This window comes from Budorcas taxicolor, chromosome 1 (genome assembly GCF_023091745.1).
Source record: "Budorcas taxicolor isolate Tak-1 chromosome 1, Takin1.1, whole genome shotgun sequence".
Classification (NCBI taxonomy): domain Eukaryota; kingdom Metazoa; phylum Chordata; class Mammalia; order Artiodactyla; family Bovidae; genus Budorcas; species Budorcas taxicolor.
Window position 1 is genome coordinate 110,169,584 of NC_068910.1, and position 25,487 is coordinate 110,195,070.

At 39.7% G+C, this 25,487-nt stretch overlaps 1 protein-coding gene across 1 annotated transcript in view; it reads right to left on the reverse strand.

Annotated features, from left to right (window-relative positions):
- Positions 1-1,480, reverse strand: part of ABI3BP (ABI family member 3 binding protein) — a 286,106-nt gene extending 284,626 nt beyond the window's left edge. The window contains 1 exon segment of the mRNA XM_052643965.1: positions 1,402-1,480. Within this exon segment, the coding sequence (XP_052499925.1) occupies positions 1,402-1,480 (79 nt within the window).
- Positions 1,481-25,487: the final 24,007 nt, after the last annotated feature.

Here is a 25,487-nt window from a genome sequence, read left to right on the forward strand (position 1 = left end):
GTAAACACAAGGTAAAATAAAACCATCTGTAGGTATTAAGCCTGAGATAATCTCCAGACTTTTCTCAGATGGTGAGTCCTTGTTAACTATCTTAGCAGTAGGAATAATTAATTCTGAATGCTTGAGGCTCCTGATTGACTTATTTAAACACTTTTCACGGTGATTGAGAAACAGAACTTGATAGAATAAAAATATCTAATAGTGCATATTTTCACCTTAATTCTTTTATTTATTTATTTTTGCAGAATTATCTTAAGAGTCGAGAAGGTTTACTCAGCCTTTTTTATTGCTTTTTACATCATCACGTGAAATATCAACGAGCCAAACCCTTCAGCCTTCACACTCTGGATTCAAGTTTCACTTAACACACTGAAGATAGAATGATTTTCACTTGGGACAAGATGATCTTGGAGTAAACCAGCTGGAGGGAGGACCTAGCAGGATCTTTGGATATTCTGACCTGAACGACCTCTCTTTCCGACTCTGAGCACAGCAGGGTTTTGACAAGCCCATGGCTGCATTATCTCTGATATTTTCCATCATAACTGTATGATAAATTCCAGCCTGTTTTCCTAATCCTGCTGACTACAGCAGTCTGCAACCATAAAAAGTTTTCACAGACTTGGAGTTGGCTTAGAGAAGTGCCTCGGCAAAGGAACCAAAAAAAAAAAAAAAGAGCAACATTTATGTTCAAAGACAGGAGAGAGGCAACCTTTGCTTTTGGTGGTGATGGGCTCACGAGGTGATTTTTAAGTCTATTTAAAACATTTTCCTTTTCTTCTGATGACATTTGTAAATAGAATACCAACACTAAAATGAGAACAGTTTAGCCAGGGAAAGGGGGGATGTCGTGCCCAACAGATCAAACCCTATTCCAAACTCCACCAGAGAAAAAGTGTCTACATCGTGGCTCATGACTGTCCTTCATTGGTGAATTCTTCAGCCTCCAAGCTAACAGGTATGTGTGAGTTTTACACAAAATGATTCTAGGTTTCCAGCTAGCTTCTTTCAAACATTCAGCTAGCACTGGTTCAGTCTCTGAGGGATCAAAACACCAAATGAGTCTTTTCAACAGACTACAATACCCATCTATACAATACAATTCAATATACAAGTACTGTAATTGGAAACTATACCATTCAAGCTACCGTGAACACGGCTAAACCCAGAAAGAAGCAGGTTGCATTTTTTGCAATAAAGAGATTCAACTGAAAAGTACATAGCAGAAGAGGGGGAAAGAAAAGCAAAAGTTTAAGCTACTTCTCTATACATTTGAACTGTAACTGTCTGAGAAGAACTCAAATCCCCCCATCTGGCAAAGCAGATCAAATTTAATCTCAACATTTAAAAGCTAGTATCTCAAACATCATTTGTAAAACACAAAACATCAGAGCTACTTGCCTTTTGGCAATTTCTGTGCATTTCCCAGGGCTAGTGCAATACTTCCACAGAGAAGTAGACACCCCCAGCTGGACAGCATGTTGCATTTGCCACCTCACACGGGTAGTGATTCTGGTGGGGGTCCTGCAACCCTGGAGCTGCATTTAAGTGGACTGTCTCCTGGTGACAGAGGCGGGCGGCTGCACTTAGCTGTGCCGTGGGCTTACTCACAGGGGGTGGAGACAAAATGACATCACACTCTTTCCCACACACACACCAAAAAAAAAAGAGAGAGAGAGAGAGAAAAGGCATAACAGCAAAAAACCTATCATCACATTTCCTGCTAGGTTGTAACTGTTTGTCTCTTCTCTTCCCTCTATGATATAAAACTTGGAATTATGGTCAATATATATTTATGAAAGAAAAAGTATTTGGGGAATTTTGAAACACGTGATAAACTTTTTAAATACCAAAAGAAAAAAGATATCCTTAAAACCACTGGAATGTTAAAAATATAAAATAAAACTGTATTAGGAAGAAAACTGTTTTTAATTATCTAGTGTAGAGAGAAAAGATTCTTCATTGCTCAGCTGTGTCCCACTCTTTGTGACCCCAGAGACTACAGCCCAACAGGCTCCTCTGTCGATGGGATTCTCCAGGCAAGAATAGTGGAGTGGGTAGCCATTCCCTTCTCCAGGGGATCTTTCAGACCCAGAGATTAAACCCAGGTCTCCTGCATCACAGGCAGATTTTTTTTCCCGTATGAGCCAGCAGGGAAGCCCCAATTCTTCTTTCAAATGAAAGTAAACTTCCAAAAATTCAATCTGAACCATTTTGAAGTTCCAATATCCTGAGAAGCATTTACGAGAACGTCACTGGCTACACAGGTATTCATAACACACATGGACATACACAGATATATACAGACGGTTAGTCTATAGATACAGAGATACAGAGCAATCACTATTGTTAGTTGATCCCCAGCTCTGGGACGGGCTCTGTAATAGTGTCTTTACCTACATTATTTCATTTTAATCCTCACACTGATTACACAAAAGATCTTATATCATCCCAGTTATATTTCACCTATGAGGAAAACTGAGCCCCAGAGAGGTTAAGAATCTGACCAAATCTGTATACTGTAATGGTTAAAAATTTGGGTGGGCTTTGGAGTGAAACTGACTGGGTATAAACTAGGATGACATGCGCCTTCGAACAAATGTCTTCATCTTAATTTCTCATCAACATTGGTTACATTAATGAGCTTGCTCTGTGTCCAGCACTTATGTGATCAATTCACATTTACTTATAATTATTCCTCAAAATAATCCAGGAGACAGGCACCATCATTACCCCCATTTTTACAGACAGAGAAACTGGACTCAGAGAGGTTAAGTAAAAGGCCCAAGGTCACCCAAGCAATCAAACTGGCATTTTATTTTATTTTTTAAATGTGGCCCTATTTATTTATTTTACTTTTTGGCCATATGGCATAGGGGATATTAGTTCCCTGAGCAGGGATTAAACCTGCAGTCTCTGCAGTGGAAGCACAGCATCTTAACCCCTGGACCACTGAAGAAGTCCCAGAGCTGGCATGTTAAACAGATAATTTAACCCCAGAACTTCCACTCTTCATTATTAAACTTTAAATTAAAAAATGGAGATGACAGTACCAATTTCACAAGTTTGCTAGCGGCACTTTTGGACCGTGTGTACCATAGTGCCTGGTTCACAGGAAGTTTTTAATAAATGATAATCAATGAAAACAACAAAAATAATGACAACAGCACATCCCCCAATAAGCAGAACTCTGGTTCTAACCCAGATACATCGACCTCCAAAGCCCAGGGGTGTCCTCTCCCTCTATCACATGACCCTAAATCTAGGCGTTGCTAGAGTGACCAGGTTAATAAAGTACTTCAAATGTTGCCAGTACATTTCTATCAACCCTTTGAAAACAGCTTATTTCACAAATTTGCTGTAGTTGAACCAAAACAGTCAAAGGAAAATGGAATAATGGTGGTCCAATGACACTCACGTCAAAAAACTTACTGAAAGAAAATAGAAAAATTGAAGAGACAGCCCCATCTTCCAAATAGAGTGTGAGAAGGCACATTGTTAAAGTCATTTAGAGCTGGCCCGGGCTAAGCTTTCAGCACAGGAATGCTCTGGCACCAGCTACAGGGGGAGAGGGGACTGGATTATTTAACAGGTCTTTTTCATCTCTAATTTTTTACTTGAATAGGCAGCTCTCTCAAACCCCAGTTTAGACATTCATCCAGTTGGCATTGCTGACTCTGCTTCTATATCTATCGCCATCAGGTTAAGCCAGGGAGGCCACTGTACTAGCAGGAAATGACAGGTTTTTTTTGAAGGGGCTAAAAAGGAGCAGAAATATTGAAAAGAAGGCTGGTTCTTCAAAACGTTGTGAGGGGCAGGCCTGGAGGGTTAGGTAATGGAATTCAAGCATCAGCGCCTGCTTGGCCTGCAGGCTAAATCAGGCCTACATTAGCAATTGTTATTTGCAGATTGGAACTGACTGGGGGCTAATTAAACAAAGGTCAGTCTCCGATCAGTATTTTGTCAGAAAAAGTTGGTAGCATGACTATACCAAGTAGGACAAGGAACATTCAGTGAAGACACAGAAAGTACAGAGCTCTCCTCAAGTCTGGGAGGAGGCAGGCCCTGAAGAAACCAACCGTGTCAGAGAAGCCATTTTACCTTTTCAACAAACAAAAAGTTTTCCGTCATGTCAGAGTCCCAACCCAAACATGAGGTAGACAAATACTCCAGAAACATTGCAAGTGTCATGCTCAAGGAGAAAAATATGAGGGCTGTGGTCATGTAACCACTGGAGGATTTAAGGCTACTTTTTTAAAAATTGGAGAATAGTTACTTTACAATGTTGTGTTGGTTTTTGCCATACAACAATGTGAATTAGCCATAAGTATACATGTTCCCAGACAGCCATTTTGCTTTTTTGCATTGCTTTTCCATGGGGATGGTCTTGATCCCTGTCTCCTGTACAATGTCACGAACCTCAGGGAGGCCTGGCGTGCCATGATTCATGGGGTCGCAAAGAGTTGGACACGACTGAGCGACTGAACTGAACTGATACATGTTCCGTCACTCCCGAACCTCCCTCCCACCCCTCTAGGTTGTCACTAAGCCCCGGGTTGAGCTCTCTGTGTTATACAGCAAGTTTCCACCTTTGTTGTTGTTTAGTTGCTAAGTCATGTCCGACTCTTTTGCGACCCCATGGATTGTAGCCCACCAGGCTCCTCTGTCCATGCAATTTCCCAGGGGAGAATACAGGAGTTAGTTGCCATTTCCTTCTCCAGGGATCTTCCAGACCCGGGATTAAACCCATGTCTCCTGCATTGGTAGGTGGATTCTTTACCATTGAGCCAGCAGGGACGCCCCACAACTTCCCTCTAGCTATCTGTTTTACATACGGTAACATGTGTTTCAACGCTGCTCTCTCAGTTCGTCCCACCCTCTCCTTCCCCTGCTGTGCCCACAAGTTTGTTCTCTCCATCTGCGTCTCTATTCATGGAAGACTACTTTTTAAGGGAAGATTACCTTCTGCCCATGGGTAGATTGGAGATGATGAGTGTTGAATAATTTGTACACACTCATTAGGTCTCCCAGGTGTCATGAGCTCTTGTGTCTGTATTTTTCTGGAAATACAGAAATGTGAAGATCTATTATTTGTGAGGTAGACTATCAAACTGATTATCACCCATACCTGTGAAAATTTTTGTTTTACATAATTATTCAAAGCCTGTAAGAGTATATGACACCAAGAATGAACCCTACTGTAAAGTACAAGCTCTGAATGAGAACAATATGTTATTGGAGGTTCATCAGTTATAACAAATGGTAACAAACTCTGATGGGGGATGTTGGTAATGGGTAGGCCAGGGGTATGTGGTATGTTTCTGCGTGTGTAGAAGCCGGGTGTACGTATCTGGGAAATCCGAGTCCCTTCTGCTCAGCTTTTCTGTGAACCTAAAAATGCTCTAACAAATAACGTTTATCATCAAGAAATCCTTTTTGATGAAACATTTAGGAAGAACTTATGGAAAACCACATAAACTATATTTGTATTTTCTCTCTGTTTTACAAAGACAGGAGATCATACCTATTTTGTTTAGCATTGTACTCAGTGGCTAGAATCTGATAAGAATGCCACATGTTAAGATGCATAAGCATCCAATGAAGCAGAATCCATCAATTTCTCCCTTTAGTTTAGTCATCAAGACCAAGAAAGTTAGACTACAACTTGGAATGCAGTATACAGTTGTTGAGGGTAATTCTCCAGAGTCCCTCACATTTCTGGGTGCCCTATGAAGCACTGTTTCCCTGTGCTCTAGACTTCTCAATAGGCTCATCTTTCCAATGACGTTGGTATAGCAAAGAGCTCTGGAAGAGAGAAGTTTGTTTACTGACCCATAGAATACAGGTAATATTGCCCTCTGGGGTGAAAGGACTATATGTTCTTTGCCTATCATCAAAGACTCAGTTTCCTGAAGCTTGGGGTTCCTTTCTTATAATACAACCTGGCATGTGTAGATTATGCCTGTATCTCCCTGTATGGCCCTGTAGGAGCTGGGGCTCCTAGAATGAGCACAAATGCTGATATTCAGTCTACAATTATCGCTAGGAGGAAATAAGCTATCCTTTGTCTTTGACCCAGCGTCCTTGTGTCTCCTACCAGCCTCTGTGAACTGTGTGTGTTAGCTTGCACCTACGGTAAGATCCTAATCCTTCCCAAGTCTTCACTTGAGCATTGACCCACTCCATATTTTATTAGGTAATCTTTGGTATAGTGCCATCACCTTCATTCAGGTTCCCAGTAAGAATCAGCCATGAAACTATTGTGCATAGTAAGAGTGCTGCCAACATTGCTTATTAAATCATATAGTACCCTCTTCAGAAAAACCCTGGGGAAAAACTTCTATTCTTCATGTCAAGAAAATCCAGTGTTTTCCTGAGTGGCTGCATTTATTTTGTGACATTGTTCTCTTTTTGTTAACCAGACTGTTAACCAGAGCCAAATGTGTCCCCCACCCATACAAGTGCATATAGGTCTTTGCAGTGCTCATATTTTGGAATCATCCCTGGCTTTATTTTTTTATCCGCACCCTTTTTACTTGCTTACTTTAGTTAGAATATTTACATGGCTTTGTAAGTTGTTTTCATTTTTTTCTGGCACAAGTTGAGGTAATAAACAAACTCCACACACAGGAGTTTTGTAAAAATAAGGTGTTCCAAAATAGGTGAAGTAGGAATCTGGGAATGTGTTTTCTCCTTTCCTTTTCTACACAACAGTGGGCCCTGATGGAATTCTGGTACAATGATTGTACAGCATCAGTTCTTCATTTATATTTTCTTCTTGGGAAAGTGGGTAAAAGGCAGGAGGATGCCCAGAACACTACTCTAAACAAGTGTGGTAAGTGTTCAACATTAATTCCATTACTTCAAATGAGACTTCCACTAAAACTCATCAATCTTTCAAATCTTGCACATAAAATCTGTGAGGTCATTTTATCCATCCATTTACACTTTTGAGTCTTCCATACATAATGCTCAAGGCTAGGAGATCTTTAAAGGTGTGTTAGATAATAAAATGTAAAGATATGCTGTAGACTTCTAAGAGATGCTAATACAAATAATTTTTATTTGGTCATATTTGAAACAGGAAATCCAGTGTTCCATGGTTTCAGCCCAGACAATGTTTCTGTAATTACTGTACTGAATGAGACTCATGATCCAATTGGAGGAGCATCCTGCTCCAGTGAGGGTACATTTGACCAAAGCATGAAGTTCTTTTCTATAATGTTTTTATAGCACAGGGAAGAACTGCCCTTCCAATGCCCAAATGATGTTTGCAGATCAGTCTTCAGTCTGTCTAAATTTCAACTCTAGACTTTTGGCTTCATAACTCTGAAGAAATTACCAACTTGTATTTATTAAAGACTGTAAAGAATTCTTTCTTTCTATTAAGCTGGAAACATGGTTCTTTAAGACCTAAACTGTACGTCTCTGAGCTGTGAAGTTTGTCTTCCCTATTTTGTCTAAATTCTGCTTTCTTTGTGGAAGTGCTGAGTACAGAGCTGGGCTTGTGCAAGTGAAGAAAATATCTCCCACTTGAAGGAGTCAAGTGCTGAGTGGGAAATATAAGTCAGTAAACCAGAAAAGGGACTCTGAACAGGAGGAAGTGCCAGAGGCATGTCCCACTGGAAAGTAGATGGATTACTGCATCCTTAGGGAGGTCAAGAGCATGAGGAATGTTAGGAGGTAGGGTAAGTAGCCGGAGAAGGCGATGGCATCCCACTCCTGTACTCTTGCCTGCCAAATCCCATGGAGAGAGGAGCCTAGTAGGCTGCAGTCCATGGGGTTGCGAAGAGTCGGACACGACTGAGCGACTTCCCTTTCACTTTGCACTTTCATGCATTGGAGAAGGAAATGGCAGCCCACTCCAGTGTTCTTGCTTGGAGAATCCCAGGGACAGGGGAGCCTGGTGGGCTGCCGTTTATGGGGTCGCACAGAGTCGGACACGAGTGAAGTGACTTAGCAGCAGCAGAAGCAGGGTAAGTAGCACAGTGGTCCTGGGAATATACCCTAGATTGGAACTTTTGCCAGCAGGCTGACTTTTACATGTCATTGCATGTGGTATATGGGAGGCCTTATGTGTATTAAATAAAGTCTGAGATGAGACAGCCATGATCATGGTCTCCTAAACAACAGAGTCTCAGTTCAAAACAACAGAGTCTAGATCCTTTTAATTTATTCCTTAATGGAAATGCTATTTCTCAGGACAATTCCCAACTTTGTTGCACTCGGGACAATTCCCAACTTTTTTTGGGTGTGACAACCAGGTTGCAAGCAGAGCTAATTGAATGCTTAAAGATACTGCAAACTTGAGGTTGAGAATTACATTGTGGAATAATGTCCTAATGAGAGAATAAACAGAAATAAGGAAATGAAAAACAGAAACCCTTTGAAGCCAATTTGAGGGCACATCTCCCTTCTAGAATAGGCATCTGTGGGTCCTTTTGGCCAAAGCTACCACTGGAATAAAGAAGAGTATTCTAAAGAGGACACATTCTAAATCCAATTAGAAAAATATACCTGAGGAGAGGAATGAAGATGGTGGAGTAGGAGGACATGGAGTTTACCTCCCCCACAACACATCAAAAATACACTGACGTGTGGAACAATTCTCATGGAAAACCAACTCAAAATTGGCAGAAAAACTCTTGTACAACTAAAGCTACAAGAGAGATCTCCATGTAACCAGGTAGGACAGAGGAAAAGGCATTGGGTTGGGACCTGCACCCTTGGGAAAGCTCTGTAAGGAGGAGAAGGTCTGCAAGGGTGGACCCTCACCCTGGGGAGCAAGCAGGTCAAGCCTCCATTTGGGCATCACAGTCCTTGGGTCCTGCATGGAAAGACAGGCCCACTTGCTGACGGGAAAAATGCACCAAGTCAGACACAGGGCTGGAGAAGCCCAGATTCTACTCTCAAGGATCGTGTGTGCACTGTTTGGCTGACAATCTGACAGGGCAGAGAGAACCTTGCACTGGCATCTATGGCCTCACCATACTTTCCAATCCAAAGGGACAAACAGACCTGCCCTGCTCACTACACAGCACAGCCTGGAATGAGACATGGGCAGAGATTCAGTCTAGCTGTGTGAGACAGACAGGGACACCTAGGATGTGCTCTGGGTAGAGCTGTAGAGGCCACAGTGAGCACACACACTGGCAGTGCCACAAAAGCATAGGGTGGCTTGTTGTTGTTCAGTCACTAAGTCATGTCCGACTCTTTGCAACCCCATGGACTGCAACACACCAGCCTTTCCTGTCCTTCACTGTCTCTTGGAGTTTGCACAAATTCATATCTGTTGAGTCAGTGATGCTATCTAACTATCTCATCCTCTACTGCCCTCTTCTCCTTTTGCCTTCATTTTTTCCCAGCATCAGGACTTTTTCCAATGAAAAGATCTCTTCACATCAGATGGCCAAAGTATTAGAGTTTCAGCATCAGTCCTTCCAGTGAATATTCAAGATTGATTTCCTTTAGGACTGGTTTGAACTCCTTGCTGTCCAAGGGATTCTCAAGAGTCTTCTCCAACACCACAGTTCAAAAGCATCAGTTCTTTGGTGCTCAGCCTTCTTTACAGTCCAACTATCAAATCCATACACAACTACTGGAAAAACCATAACTTTGACTATATGGACCTCTGTTGGCAAACTGATGTTTCTGCTTTTTAATATGCTGTCTAGGTTGGTCATAGCTTTCCTTCAAGGAGCAAGCATCTTTTAATTTCATGGCTGCAGTCACCATCTGCATTGATTCTAGAGCCCAAAACAATAAAATCTGACACTGCTTACACTTCTTCCACTTCTATTTGCGTGTATTGATTATTGAGCAGAGAGACACCAGGAGAGGACTTCTCTATACACAGAGAGTCTCATGTGCCTGGGGTGTGCTCTGGGTGGGTCCACCATTAACCTTCTTAGGAATACACAGCAGTTCATCTCCCATAGAGATTACCTTGACTCTATCCACTCTACACTGCAGCCTCCTTCTAGCTCTGGGATAGGCAGGTCCTGGTGTAAGTCTGCCACAAAGGGAGCCTAGATCTCAGGCAACAGAGCAGCCACCTCAGTACCCGCAGCCACAATGTTCTGACCCCCAGCCCCAGCCTACTCCAATTTGATGAATTTCAACAAATATTTTCTTCTGGGAGCCCTCACCACAGTCAAGATAAAGAACATATCCATGACCTTTAGGAGAATTCTTGTGGTCCTTTTCAACCCCACACTCCTTTCTCTCCATACTTCTCACCTAGTCACTCATAACCACTGATCTGCTTTCCACTATAATACTTTAGATTGCAGTTTCTAAAAATTTAACATACAAGGAATCATACAGTATGTATTGTGATGGCTTCTTTCACTTAGCATACATATAATGAGATTCACTCATGTTATAAATACATCAATAATTCACCCCTTTTTATTGCTGAGTAGTATTCTATTGAATGCATATACCACATTTGCTTACCCAATCACCTGTTGATGAACATTTGGAATACTACCAATTTTGGCTTTTTTTCAGAAATTGCTGCTATGAACATGTCTTTGTATGGATACATGATTTCATTTCTCTGGAATAAACACCTAGGAGTAGAATAGCCAGATCAGATGGCAGGTGTCCACTTAAATTTTTCAGAACTATCAAGCTATTTTGCAAAGTAGATCTTTAATTTTATAATCATATCAACAGTGTATGAGGGTTCAGTTTATCCATATCCTTGCCAACATTTGCATGTCAGAATTTTTAATTTTATCCTAACAGATATATAATAGAATTTCATTGGTATTTTAATTAGCATTTACCTAAAGGAAAGATTTATCCATCTAAATGCAGAGTTCCAAAGAATAGCAAAGAAAGATAATAAAGCCTTCCTCAGTGATCAATGCAAAGAAACAGAGGGAAACAATAGAATGGGAAAGACTAGAGACAACTTCAAGAAAATTAGAGATACCAAGGGAACATTTCATGCAAAGATGGGCACAATAAAGGACAAAAACGGTATGGACCTAACAGAACCAGAATATATTAAGAAAAGATGGCAAGAATACACAGAACTATACAAAAAGGTTTTCATGACCCAGATAACCACAATGGTGTGATCACTCACCTAGAGCCAGACATCCTGGAATGTGAAGCCAAGTGGGCCTTAGGAAGCATTAGTGTGAACAAAGCTAGTGGAGGTGATGGAATTCTAGCTGAGCTACTTCAAATCCTAAAAGATGATGCTGTGAAAGTGCTGCACTGAATATGAAATATGCCAGCAAATTTGGAAAGCTCAGCAGTGGCCACAGGACTGGAAAAGGTCAGTTTTCATTCCAATCCCAAAGAAAGGCAATGCCAAAGAATGTTCAGAATACTGCACAATTGCACTCATTTCACAAGCTAGCAAAGTAATGCTGAAAATTCTCCAAGCTCAGCTTCAACAGTACATAAACAAAGAACTTCCAGATGTTCAAGCTGGATTTAGAAAAGGTAGAGGAACCAGATATCAAATTGCCTACATCCATTGGATCATGGAAAAAACAAGAGGATTCCAGAAAAACATCTACTTCTGTTTCATTAACTACACTAAAGCTTGTGACTATGTGGATAACAACAAATGGTGGAAAATTCTTAAATAGATGGTAATACCAGACCACCTTAATTTGGGTCCTGAGAAACCTGTATGCAGGTCAAAAACAAACAGTTAGAACCAGACCTGAAACAACGGACTAGTTCCAAATTGGGAAAGGAGTACATCAGGGTCATATATTGTCACCCTGCTTATTTAACTTATATGCAGAGCACATCATGAGAAATGCTGGGCTGAGTGAAGCACATGCTGGAATCAAGATTGCCGGGAGAAATATCAATAACCTCAGATATGCAGATGACAACACCCTTATGGCAGAAAGTGAAGAGGAACTAAAGAGCCTCTTGATGAAGGTGAAAGAGGAGAGTGAAAAAGCTGGCTTAAAAACTCGGCATTCAAAAAACTAAGATCATGGCATCCGGTCCCAATACTTCATGGCAAGTAGATAGGGAAACAATAGGAACAGCTTGACTTTATTTTCTTGGGCTCCAAAATCACTAGAGATGGTGACTGCAGCCATGAAATTAAAAGATGCTTGCTCCTTGGAAGAAAAGCTATGGAGTTTGGGCAAGCTCTGGGAGTTCGGTAATAGACAGGGAAACCCAGCATGCTGCAGTTCATGGGGTTGCAAACAGTGAGACATGACTGAGCGACTGAACTGAACTGAACCTTTCAAAACCTTAGGTTATCTCCATTTTCACTTGTAATCCCTAGCCCCTTTCAGTGTTTTTCAGATGGCTACCACTGTTTCAGCATCAAATGCAAACTGAAAATATCCAGGCACAGCATTATTCAATAGAACTTTCTGCAATTATGGAAATACTCTGTCTACACTGTCCCACACAGCAACCACTAGCCCCATTGAAGACTGAGTGCTTCACATGTCACATGTGTGACTAAGGAACTGAATTTTTAATTTCACTTAATTTTAATTCTATGCCCCATCCAGTAACATTGAAGAAGTTGAAGTTGAACGGTTCTATGAAGACCTACAAGACCTACTAGAACTAACACCCAAAAAAGATGTCCTTTTCACTATAGGGGACTGGAATGCAAAAGTAGAAAGTTAAGAAACACCTGGAGCAACAGGCAAATTTGGCCTTGGAGTACAGAATGAAGCAGGGCAAAGGCTAATAGAGATTTGCTAAGAGAAGGCACTGGTCATAGCAAACACCCTCTTCCAACAACACAAGAGAAGATTCTACACATGGACATCACCAGATGGTCAACACCAAAATAAGACTGATTATATTCTTTGCAGCCAAAGATGGAGAAGCTCTATACAGAGAGCATAAACAAGACCGGGGGCTGACAGTGGCTCAGATCATGAACTCCTTATTGCAAAATTCAGACTTAAATTGAAGAAAGTGGAGAAAACCACTAGACCATTCAGGTATGACCTAAATAAAATCCCTTATGACAATATAGTGGAAGTGAGAAATAGATTTAAGGGACTAGATCTGATAGACAGAGTGCCTGATGAACTATGGATGGAGGTTCGTGACATTGTACAGGAGACAGGGATCAAGACCATCCCCATGGAAAAGAAATGCAAAAAAGCAAAAAGGCTGTCTGGGGAGCCCTTACAAATAGCTGTGAAAAGAAGAGAAGTGAAAAGCAGAGGAGAAAAGGAAAGATATACCAATTTGAATGCAGAGTTCCAAAGAATAGCAAAGAAAGATAAGAAAGCCTTCCTCAGCAATCAATGCAAAGAAATAGAGGAAAACAATAGAATGGGAAAGACTAGAGATCTCTTCAAGAAAATTAGAGATACCAAGGGAATATTTCACGCAAATATGGGCTCAATAAAGGACAGAAATGATATGGACCTAACAGAAGCAGAAGATATAAAGAAGAGGTGGCAAGAAGACACAGAAGAACTGTACAAAAAAGATCTTCATGACCCAGATAATCACGATGGTATGTTCACTCACCTAGAGCCAGACATCCTGGAATGTGAAGTCAAGTGGGCCTTAGGAAGCATCACTACTAACAAAGCTAGTGGAGGTGATGGAATTCCAGTTGAGCTATTTCAAAGATGATGCTGTGAAAGTGCTGCACTCAATATGCCAACAAATTTGGAAAACTCAGCAGTGGCCACAGGACTGGAAAAGGTCGGCTTTCATTCCAATCCCAAAGAAAGGCAATGCCAAAAAATGCTCAAACTACCATGCAATTGCACTCATCTCACATGCTAGTCAAGTAATGCTCAAAATTTTCCAAGCCAGGCTTCAGCAATATGCCAACCATGAACTTCCAGATGTTCAAGCTGGTTTTATAAAAGGCAGAGGAACCAGAGATCACATTGCCAACATCTGCTGGATCATCGAAAAAGAAAGAAAGTTCCAGAAAAACATCTATTTCTGCTTTATTGACTACGCCAAAGCCTTTGACAGTGTATCACAACAAACTGTGGAAAATTCTGAAAGAGATGGGAATACCAGACCACCTGACCTGCCTCTTGAGAAACCTGTATGCAGGTCAGGAAGCAACAGTTAGAATTGGACATGGAACAACAGACTGGTTCCAAATAAGAAAAGGAATATATCAAGCCTGTATATTGTCACCCTGCTTATTTAACTTATATGCAGAGTACATCATGAGAAACACTGGGCTGGAAGAAGCACAAGCTGGACTCAAGATTGCTGGGAGAAATATCAATATCCTCAGATATGCAGATGACACCACCCTTACGGCAGAAAGTGAAGAACTAAAGAGCCTCTTGATGAAAGTGGAAGAGGACAGTGAAAAAGTTGGCTTAAAACTCACCATTCAGAAAACTAAGATCATGGCATCTGGTCCCATCACTTCATGGCAAATAGATGGCAAAACAGTGGAAACAGTGGCTGACTTTATTTTTCTGCGCTCCAAAATCACTGCAGATGGTGACTGCAGCCATGAAATTAAAAGACACTTACTCCTTGGAAGTAAAATTATGAGCAACCTAGACAGCATATTAAAAAGCAGAGACATTACTTTGTCAACAAAGGTCCGTCTAGTCAAGGCTATGGTTTTTCCAGTGGTCATGCATGGATGTGAGAATTGGACTACAAATAAAGCTGAGTTCTGAAGAATTTATGCTTTTGAACTGTGGTGTTGGAGAAGACTCTTGTGAGTTCCTTGCATTGCAAGGAGATCCAACCAGTCCATCCTAAAGGAGATCAGTCCTGGGTGTTCATTGGAAGGACTGATATTGAAGCTGAAACTTTAATACTTTGGCCACCTGATGTGAAGTGCTGACTCATTTGAAAAGACCCTGATGCTGGGAAAGATTGAAGGCAAGAGGAGAAAGGGACGATGGAGGATGAGATGGTTGGATGGCATCACCAACTCAATGGACATGTGTTTGGGTGGACTCTGGGATTTGGTGATGGACAGGGAGGCCTGGCATGCTGAAGTTCATGGGGTCACAAGAGTCGACACAACTGAGCGACTGAACTGAACTGAATTTTAATTAATTTAACTTTAAATAGCCACCTATGCCTAGTGGCTATCACATTAGAGAGTGCCTAACTGGAGGAAGAAGAGAAACCTTGAGTGTCAAGAGTGGGGGCATTCTTCCTAGAAGTCCCCCAGTGGATTTTCCCAGATGTTTCTTTGATCAAAAGCCAGTCACATGCCTACTCCTAAATCAAATATTGGCAAGGAAAACCATGTCCACAGGTAGCTTAAAATAATCAGGATTCATTGTGGGCACAACATTTTTAGCATTATTTGTTATAGTGCCATTTGTTAAAAAGATTACTCTTCTACAGAATTGTTCTTACACCTTCATCAAAAATCAATTTTTTCAAATTTATATAGGTTTATTTTGGAATCCTTATTCTGTTCCATTGCTCTATTCATCCTTTCTTAATGCCAATAACACATTTTATTGAATGCTACACCTTTCCAATAAGTCTACAATCAAGTATTAATTTGCCTGTAGGGCCATCTAGGCCTAAAATTTTCTCTATGGGAAGGTTCTGGTTTCAGTTTTGGGTTTTTTTTATTTGTCTGTTTCATGAAAAATTCAATATTTAGTAGATACACAAATTATCTATTTCTTCTTGAGTGAATTTGTCAGCTTGGTCTTTTGAGGAATTTGATCTTTTATTTAAGTGGTCAAATGTGCTGATGTAAAGTAGTCCATAATGTTCGCTTATCCTCCTTTTAATATCTGTGGAATATGCAATAATTTTGCCTCTCTCATTCCTTTTATTGATTTGTATCTTTTTTTTCTACCCCTGCTCAACCAAAATTTAGATGTTGCATTTTCACTTTCATTCAGTTAGAAATATTTCTAATTCCCCTTTTGGTTTCTCCTTTGCTCATGGTTTATTTAGAAGATGGTTTCCAATATCTGGGGGTGGGGTGAAGGGGGTGGGAGGGGAGGGGAGGATTTCCAGGAATCTTTCTGTCATTAATTCTAATTTAATTTCATAGTGGCTGATAAAAAGTATCTTAAATGACTTAAATCCTTTATATTTATTGAAGATTATTTTAAAAATATTCTGTTATCATTAAGTGAATGCTATATAAGTAGGATTTCTGTTGTAATTCAAGTCAGAAACTAACAAGAAAATGTTGTCCAGAGTAGAACCAAGAAAGGTAATCTAGCAGCTGTCTAATTATGTAACTAGAATGATGATAATGATGAGCAGGTAAAGATGATAATGATGTTACTGATAGTGATGGTGATTTTGTTAAATAGCAGTCATTGTTTACTGAATTTTCAACACTTAAAAAAAATTTTTTTTCCACTTAGTGTTTCGTAGAACAGCTGGTGTTCCTCTTATCACCACTTATAAAACCCAATCAGAAAAAAAAAAAAACCATCCAGATGATCTAGATTTTTCCTCTAGCCTTCCCCTGAGGATAGTCAACTTTTTAACTGTTTCCCAAACTATGTATTTTCTTAGTCTGATTCTCATTAACAACTATTTTCATAGTCTGATCCTCATTAACAACTATTTCCATAGTCTGATCCTCATTAACAACAAAATTAAGGTTTGAGATGGAGAAGGCATAAGTCAAACAATTTAAGAGATTTGCCCAAGTCAATAGTGTAGTTCAGTGGTTTACAAACTTTAGTGTGCATCACAATCTGCAGAAGGCTTTAAAACACAAAATTTCTTCTCTGAATCATTGTCTTATATCCAAAATTATATTTTACAAAATTATTCTGGTTGATAAAAATGCAAATATCCAGTTCAAGTTCAAGATGGCAGAGTAGAAGGACATGTGCTCATCTCCTGCAAGAACACCAAAATTGCAACTAGCTGTTGAACAACCATTGACAAGAGGATACTGGAGCCCACCAAAAAAAAGATATCCCACATCCAAAGACAAAGAAGAAGCTGCAGTGAGACAGTAGGAGGGGTACAATCACAATAAAATTAAATCCCATACCCACTGGATGGGTGACCCACAAACTGAAGAACAATAATACCAAAGAAGTTCTCCCACTGTTGTGAACATTCTGAACCCCACATCAGGCTTCCCAGCCTGGGGATCCAACAAAGGGGCTGAGAATCCCCAGGGAATCTGGCCTTGAGGGTGAGTTGGATTTGATGATGGCCTTCCAGAGGACTGAGGGAAACAGAGACTCCAGTCTTGGAGAGCACAAATAAAATTTTGTGCACACCAAGAGGAGAGGAGCAGAGATCCCAGAGGAGACTGAACCAAAACCACCTGCTAGTGTTGGATGGCTTCCTGTGGACGTGTGGGTCAGCAGCGGCCCACGACAAGCACAGGAGCACTAGAAGGTCCCCTCTGGCATAAATCCTCTTGGAGTTCACCACTAACTCTACCACAGACCCCATAGACCCCAAGGCTGAGTTGCCTCAGGCCAAACAACTACCAGGGAGGGAGTGCAACCCCACCCAGCAGCAGGTAACTGGATTAAAGCTTTACTGAGCAAGGCCCTGCCCACCCAAGCAAGACCCAGTTTTCTCCATGCCAGTCCGTCCCATCAAAAAGCTTACACAAACCTCTTGGCCTCATCCATCAGAGGGCAGACAGAAGAAGCAAGAAGGAGCACAGTCTTACAGTAGCTAAAGCAAAAGCTGTGTTACAGAAAGTTAATCATGATGAGAAAGCAGAAAGTTGTGTCCCAAATGAAGGGACAAGATAAAACCCCAGGAAAACAACTAAATGAAGTGGAGATAGGCAACCTTCCAAAAAAAGAATTCAGAATAATAATAGTGAAGATGATCCAGGGTCTCAGAAAAAGAATGGAGGCAAAAATTGAGATGATGCAAGAAATGTTTACCAAAGACCTAGAAGAACTAAAGAACAAACAGATATGAACAATACACTAGATGGGATCCAGAGCAGAATAACTGAAGGAGAAGAATGGACACATGACTCAAAGGACAGGAATGGTGAAAATCACTGCCACAGAACCGAATATAGAAAAAAGAATGAAAGAAAGAAATGAAGATAGCCTAAGAAACTGGACAACATTAAATGCATGAATATTTGCATTATAGGGGTCCCAGAAGGAAAAGAGAGGAAGGACCTGAGAAATATTTGAAGAGGTAATAGCTGAAAACTTCCCAAACACAGGAAAGGAAATAGTCGACCAAGTCCAAAAAGCACAGAAAGTCCCAGGCAGGATAAACCCAAGGAGAAACACACCAAGACACATAGAAATCAAACTGACAAAAATTAAAGACAGAGGTAAAATATTAAAAGCAACAAGGGAAAAATGACAAATAACATACAAGGGAACTCCCATCAGACTATCAGCTGATTTCTCAACAGAAACTCTACAAACCAGAAGGGAATAGCAAGATATATTTAAAGTGATGAAAGAGAAGAACCTACAACCGAGAATCCTCTACCCAGCAAGACTCTCCTTCAGATTTGATGGAGAAATCAAAAGCTTTCCAGACAAGAAAAGTTAAGAGAATACAGCATTACCAAACCAGCTTTACAACAAATACTAAAGGAACTTCTTTAAGCAGGAACCACAAAAGAAGGAAAAGACCTACAGAAAGTAAACCCAAAACAATTAAGAAAACAGTAATAGGATCATACATAGTAATAATTACTTTTAAATGTAAATGGATTAAATGCACCAACCAAAAGACAGACTGGGTGGATGAAGACATGTGCATGTATGCACTTCCACTTACTACATCACTCTGCTTCACCTCCCCCTCAACTGCATGTAGTTATTTTATATTGTTAATTACTTGTGTACAATTATGGCTTGCAATTGTAATTGTCTTTTATTTTATGTCTGGCTGTTGATTGTGAAAATTAATAAACATATTTTACTATTGTGATTATGTAACTATTACTCACTTAATACCATTGAATCATGATTGGTCAAAAGAAAAATAATAGAACTCTATATCACCAAAACTAGGATCCAATAGAAAAACCTCTGATCACTTTTTAAAATCCAGATGCATATCATAATTATTTTGAAATTTTTTGAAAAATACAAATGCTCAGGTATTGCTTTTTTTCTCCAGACTTCCAGATATGTTTCTAATGAGCAGTCATATTTCAAAACAACTGGACTATACTATGATCTTTTACTTTTATCTACTTTGTTTCACTTTTTCTATTTCATATTCAGTGCTCCCATTTCATTTAGTTTATATTCTCCAATTTTTCCATCTCTTTTTTTTTTAATGTTCTCTCTCAAGCCTTTATGAAGTATAGTAGAAAAGCTTTTATATACATATATATGTGTATAGTACATATTTTAGAAAACTTATGAATTTTTGCCTAACAAAAAAATTATGACATTTTGATTCCATTTGTTTGAGTTAGTACGGATAGCATGCTAGATTTATAATTAAAAATATATATGCAATAGGTAACAAAGTTTTACTATATAGCATATATAGTAAACTATAGTCAATATCTTATAACAACTTCTAATGGAAATAATTTCAAAAACAGAAAAGATGCAAATATCCCTTAGAACAGTAACATTGGGAGCTGGTATATTAAGAACCATTATACCTTAGAATTCATGAGGACATTCAGGACTTACTGGAGAATGGAAAACAGGAATACTTGAGAGAAGCAGGAGGAAGATAGAAAGGTGTACAGGAAACTGAAACTACAATCATCCTAAGGACTTGAGTGTAATCCAGGGCTATGATAATCCTTATGGATGTGAGACTCTATAGAGAACCTGTGTTTGCATCCCCTTCTCTTTTAAATCTAACCATTCATCTAACTATACATTCCTTGTTGCTTGCTTTCAGTTTCTTAGTCTTCCTCTAGCCTCAACACAGAACTTAAAAGAATAGAGTAGAAACAGGGAACCACCTATATATCCCTAAGTTATCTCCAATTCAAGGTCACTTGTGGACCAGAACAAAATTTCTAAGGTTCAGCTTTTCATGATCCCATTTGACATGGTGAAATCAGTTTCCTTGAGGCAGCAGACCACACACTCATTACTAAGCAGGATCTCAGGTCTACTGCAAGAAGAGACTAGAATCCTTCAGGGAATTTATTCTCAATTACTATTTCAGACAAAAGCTGAGAACATAATATTTTCCCCTGCTTCTCCTTGCTGAAGTGAAAGAGATTGCCTTCCCTGAAATTATATGATTCACTGCAAACATCTGACATTAATTCCAGGAAAAAGGCTCAAAATTAAAAGACATGGAGAGAGCAACAGAGACAGGGCTGATAGAGAGTTCATGGGATTAAATGCAGCAACTTCTATGTAATATTAACTGTCACTGCCTGAACAGAAAATTGATGGCCTTTGATTTGTGAAATACCTTATTCCCAGCACCACTACTCAGAGAAGATATTAAATTGGGTTAGAGAATGCCAATCACATGAGATGATGTTGATAAAGCTCTGAATTATTCACGGAAAACTGGGATTTCTCATTCTGAATGACTTAACTCATTTGCCAGCAAAGGGTGTGCTGTATCAACCAACCCTCTCAGGCAAATCTGGTCACCAGGCTAGGATCTGAAAGGCCATAAACCAGACTCCAACCATCTAGAGTTTTTCTCTTGCATCCAGATTTGTCTTTCTTAGGTAAAGAACATAACCCTATGGACATTAAAAGGATAGTCAAGGAATGCTTCAAAAGAACGCTATGTCTATACATTTGATAACCTAAGTAAAATGGAATATTTCCTTGAGATACAGAATTTGCCAAAATTCACATAAGAAGAAATAAATTAATATGAATAAGCCTATACCTATGAAAGAAATTGAATCAGTCATAAATAGCCTTTCAAAACAGAAAGCTTGAGACCCAGATGAGTTCACCAGTGTATTTTAACAAATATTTTTAATAAGAAATTAAACTAATTCTCTATAATTTTGCAGAGGGAATACTTCCTACTCATTCTATAACTCATTCTATGATATGAACATTACCCTAATACTAAAACCAGACAAATATATTAAAAAAAATAAAGGGTACAGGCCAATTTTTCTAATTATGTAGATGCAAAATCCTCAACACAGAACTGGCAAAATCAAATCCAACAATGTATAAAAAATAATTCTAGTAATACACCATAACCAGGTGGGATTTATCCTAGGGATACCAGGCTGGTTCAACATTTGAAAGTCAATTAATGTAATCCATCACATCAATTTTTTAAATCACATGATCCTTGGAAGAAAAGTTATGACCAACCTAGACAGCATATTCAAAAGAAGAGACATTACTTTGCCAACAAAGGTCCATCTAGTCAAGGCTATGGTTTTTCCAGTAGTCATATATGGATGTGAGAGTTGGACTGTGAAGAAAGCTGAGCCCCGAAGCATTGATGCTTTTGAACTGTGGTGTTGGAGAAGACTCTTGAGAGTCCCTTGGACTGCAAGGAGATCCAACCAGTCCATTCTAAAGGAGATCAGTCCTGGGTGTTCATTGGAAGGACTAATGAAGCTGAAACTCTAATACTTTGGCCACCTGATGTGAAGAACTGACTCATTTGAAATGATCCTGATGCTGCAAAAGATTGAGGGCAGGAGGAGAAGGGAATGACAGAGGATGAGATGGTTGGATGGCATCACCAGCTCAATGGATATGAGTTTGGGAGTTTGTGATGGACAGGGAGGCCTGGCGTGCTGTGGTTCATGGGGTCACAAAGAGATGGACACATTTGAGCAACTGAACTGAACTGAGAACCTATTGTATAGCTCAATGCTCTTTTAGTGACCTAAATGGGAATGAAATCCAAAGAAGAGGGAATATATATACATATGTCTGCTTCACTTTACTGTACAGTAAAAACTAATACAACATATTAAAGCAACTATACTCCAATATAAATTAATTTTTAAAAATACAAGAAGAAAAGGAAATAAAAGATACACATATTGGGAAGGAAACATCAGACCCATCTGTCTTCATTCACAGATGCCACGATCATCTATATAGAAAATCTCTAAGAATCCTCCCAAAATTCCTGTGGCTAATAAGCAATTATATCAAGGTTACAGGTTACAGGGTTAATATACAAAAGTTAAGCACTTTTCTGTATATCAAAAACAAATAAGTGGAATTTGAAATTAAAAACACAATACAATTTACTCCCAAAATAGAAATATTCTGGTGTAAATCTAACAAAATATGTATAAGATCTGCATGAGGAAGACTATGAAATTGTGATGAACAAAATCAAAGAACTAAATAAATGGAGAGATATTCCATGTTTATAATAGGAAAAACTGATGTTGCCAAGATTTCAGTCTTTCCTAAGTTGATCTATAGATTCAATGCAACCCTAATCAAAATCACATCAAATTGTTTTATGGATATTGACAAACTGGATCTACATAGTATATGGACATAGTAAAACAAGGTTGGAGAAGTGATGCTACTTGGCCTAAAACTTAATATGAAGCTACAGTAATTGATTGGAATTGGCAAAAGGGTAGATAAATAGATCAATAAAACAGGATGACCCAGAAATAGACGCACACAAATATAGACAACTGATCTTTGACAAAGAAGCAAAGGCAATACAATGAAGAAAACATAATCTGTGCAACAAATGATGCTAGAACAACTGGATACTTACTGGCAAAAAAAGAAAATCTAGACACACAGCCATCACAAAAATTAATTCAAAATGGATCAAAGACCAAACTGCAAAACACAAAACTACGAAACTCCTAGAAGATAACCTAAGAGTAAATATAGTTGACTTGGGTACAGTGATGACTTTTCAGATACAACATCAAAGGCATCATTCATAAAAGGAAGAATTAATAAGCTCAACTTCATTAAAATTAAAACTCTTCTCTGTGAGAGGCATTACCAAGAGAATGAAAAGACAAATCATAGACTGGGAGAAAATATTTACCAAAGACATATCTGATAAAGGAATATACTCAAAACATACAAAGAACTCTTAAAGCTCAAGAAAATAATCTGATTTCTTAAATAGGCCAAAGATCTTAACAGACAGACACCTGACCAAAAAGGATATACAGATACCAAATAGGCATGTGAAAAGAAGGCCAAATCATACGCAATATTGTCAGGGAAATGCAAATTAAACCACTGACAAGATACCTCTACACACCTATCAGAATGGTCAAAATCCAAAACACTTACACCATGAAATGCCGGTAGGATATGAAGCAAAAGGAACGTTCATTCATTACTGGTGGTAATGCAAAATGGTACAGATATTTTGGAAAATAGTTTGGTTATTTCTTACAAAACTAACTATCATCTTACCATATTATCCATAAAGAAGGTTGAGCTCCAAAGAATTGATGGTTTTGAACTGTGGTGCTGGAGAAGACTCATGAGAGTCCCTTGGACTGCAAGGAGATCCAACCAGTCCATCCTAAAGGAAATCAATCCTGAATATTCATTGGAAGGACTGATACTGAAGCTGAAGCTCCAATACTTTGGCCACCTGAGGCAAAGAGCTGACTCATTAGAAAAGACTCTGATGCTGGGAAAAATTGAAGGCAGGAGGGGAAGGGGATGACAGATGATGAGAGAGCTGGATGGCATCACCAACTTGATGAACATGAGTTTGAGCAAACTCCAGGAGATGATGAAGGACAGGGAAGCCTGGCACACCGCAGTCCATGGGGTTGCAAAGAGTTGGACAAGATTGAGTGACTGCACAACAACATATTATCCAGCAATCAAGCTCCTGGAAATTACCCAAAGCAGTTGAAAACTTATAACCACACAAAAACCTGTTCATGTATGTTTATCACAGCTTTATTCATAACTGCCAAAACTTGGAAGCAACCAAGTAAGTGAAAGAAAAAATTGTGGTACATTCAAACGATGACCTATTGCTGTGCTGTGCTGTCACTTCAGTCATGTGTGACTTTTTGTGATGCTATGGACTGTAGCCCACCAGGCTCCTCTGTCCATGGAATTCTCCAGGCAAGAATACTGGAGTGGGTTGCCATGCCCTCCTCCAGAGGATCTTCCCAACCCAGAAATAGAACCCATATTTCTGGCATCCCTTGCATTGCAGGCAGGTTCTTTATCATCTGAGCCACCTAGGAAGCCTGATGAAATATTATTTAGTGCTAAAAAACATGAAATGAGCTATCAAGCTACAAAAAGACATGAACAAACCTTAAATGCATATTACTAAGTCAAAGAAACCAATCTGAAAAGGCTACCTTCTGTGTATCTTCAACTATATGGCATTCTAGAAAAGGCAAAACTATGGAGACAGTAAAAATAAAATCAGTTCTGTTGGACAGGTGGCACATAGAGGATTTTTAGGGTAGTGAAAGCACTGTTTAATGTCATAATGATAGATAGTTAAGTCATTATAAGTAAGTAAAGTCGCTCAGTCGTGTCCGATTCTTTGCGACCCCATGGACTGTAGCCTACCAGGCTCCTCCCTCCATGGGATTCTCCAGGCAAGAGTACTGGAATGGGTTGCCATTGCCTTCTCCAGGGGATCTTCCCAACCCAGGGATCAAACCCGGGTCTCCTGCATTCCAGGAAGACGCTTTAACCTCTATATGACTAAGTCCATAAAATGTACAACACCAAGAGTGAACCCTAATGTACACTATGGACTTTGGTGATTACGATGTGTCAGAGTACATTCATCATTTGTAACAGATGTACCACTCCAGCGGGGGATGTTTATAACAGGGGACCCTATACATGTATAAGGGCAGGGGTTTATGGGAAATCTGACTTTCCCCCCTCTCTCCCTCTATTTAAGACTGCTCCTGGAGAAAGAGGAACCTCTTACAACTGTTGGTGGGAATGTAAATTGGGGCAGCCACTAAGGAGAATAGTGTGGAGGGTCCTTAAAAAACTAAAAATACAACTACCATATGATCCAGCAATCCCACTCATGGGCATATATGTGGACAAAAGCATGATTTGAAAGGATACATGCACCCCACTGTTCACTGAAGCACTATTTACAGTAGTCAAGATATGGAAGCAACCTAAATATCCATCGACAGAAGAATAGATGAAGAAGATGTGGTATATACATGCAATGGAATATTCAGTTCAGTTCAGTCGCTCAATCATGTCCGACTCTTTGCAACCCCATGAATTGCAGCACGCCAGGCCTCCCTGTCCATCACCATCTCCCTGAGTTTACACAGACTCACGTCCATCGAGTCAGTGATGCCATCCAGCCATCTCATCCTCTGTCGTGCCCTTCTCCTCCTGCTCCCAATCCCTCCCAGCATCAGGGTCTTTCCCAGTGAGTCAACTCTTCGCATGAGGTGGCCAAATTACTGGAGTTTCAGCTTTAGCATCATTCCTTCCAAAGAAATCCCAGGGCTGATCTCCTTCAGAATGGACTGGTTGGATCTCCTTGCAGTCCAAGGGACTCTTAAGAGTCTTCTCCAACACCACAGTTCAAAAGCATCAATTCTTCGGCGCTCAGCCTTCTTCACAGTCCAACTCTCACATTCATCCATGACCACTGGAAAAACCATAGCCTTGACTAGATGGACCTTTGTTGGCAAAGTA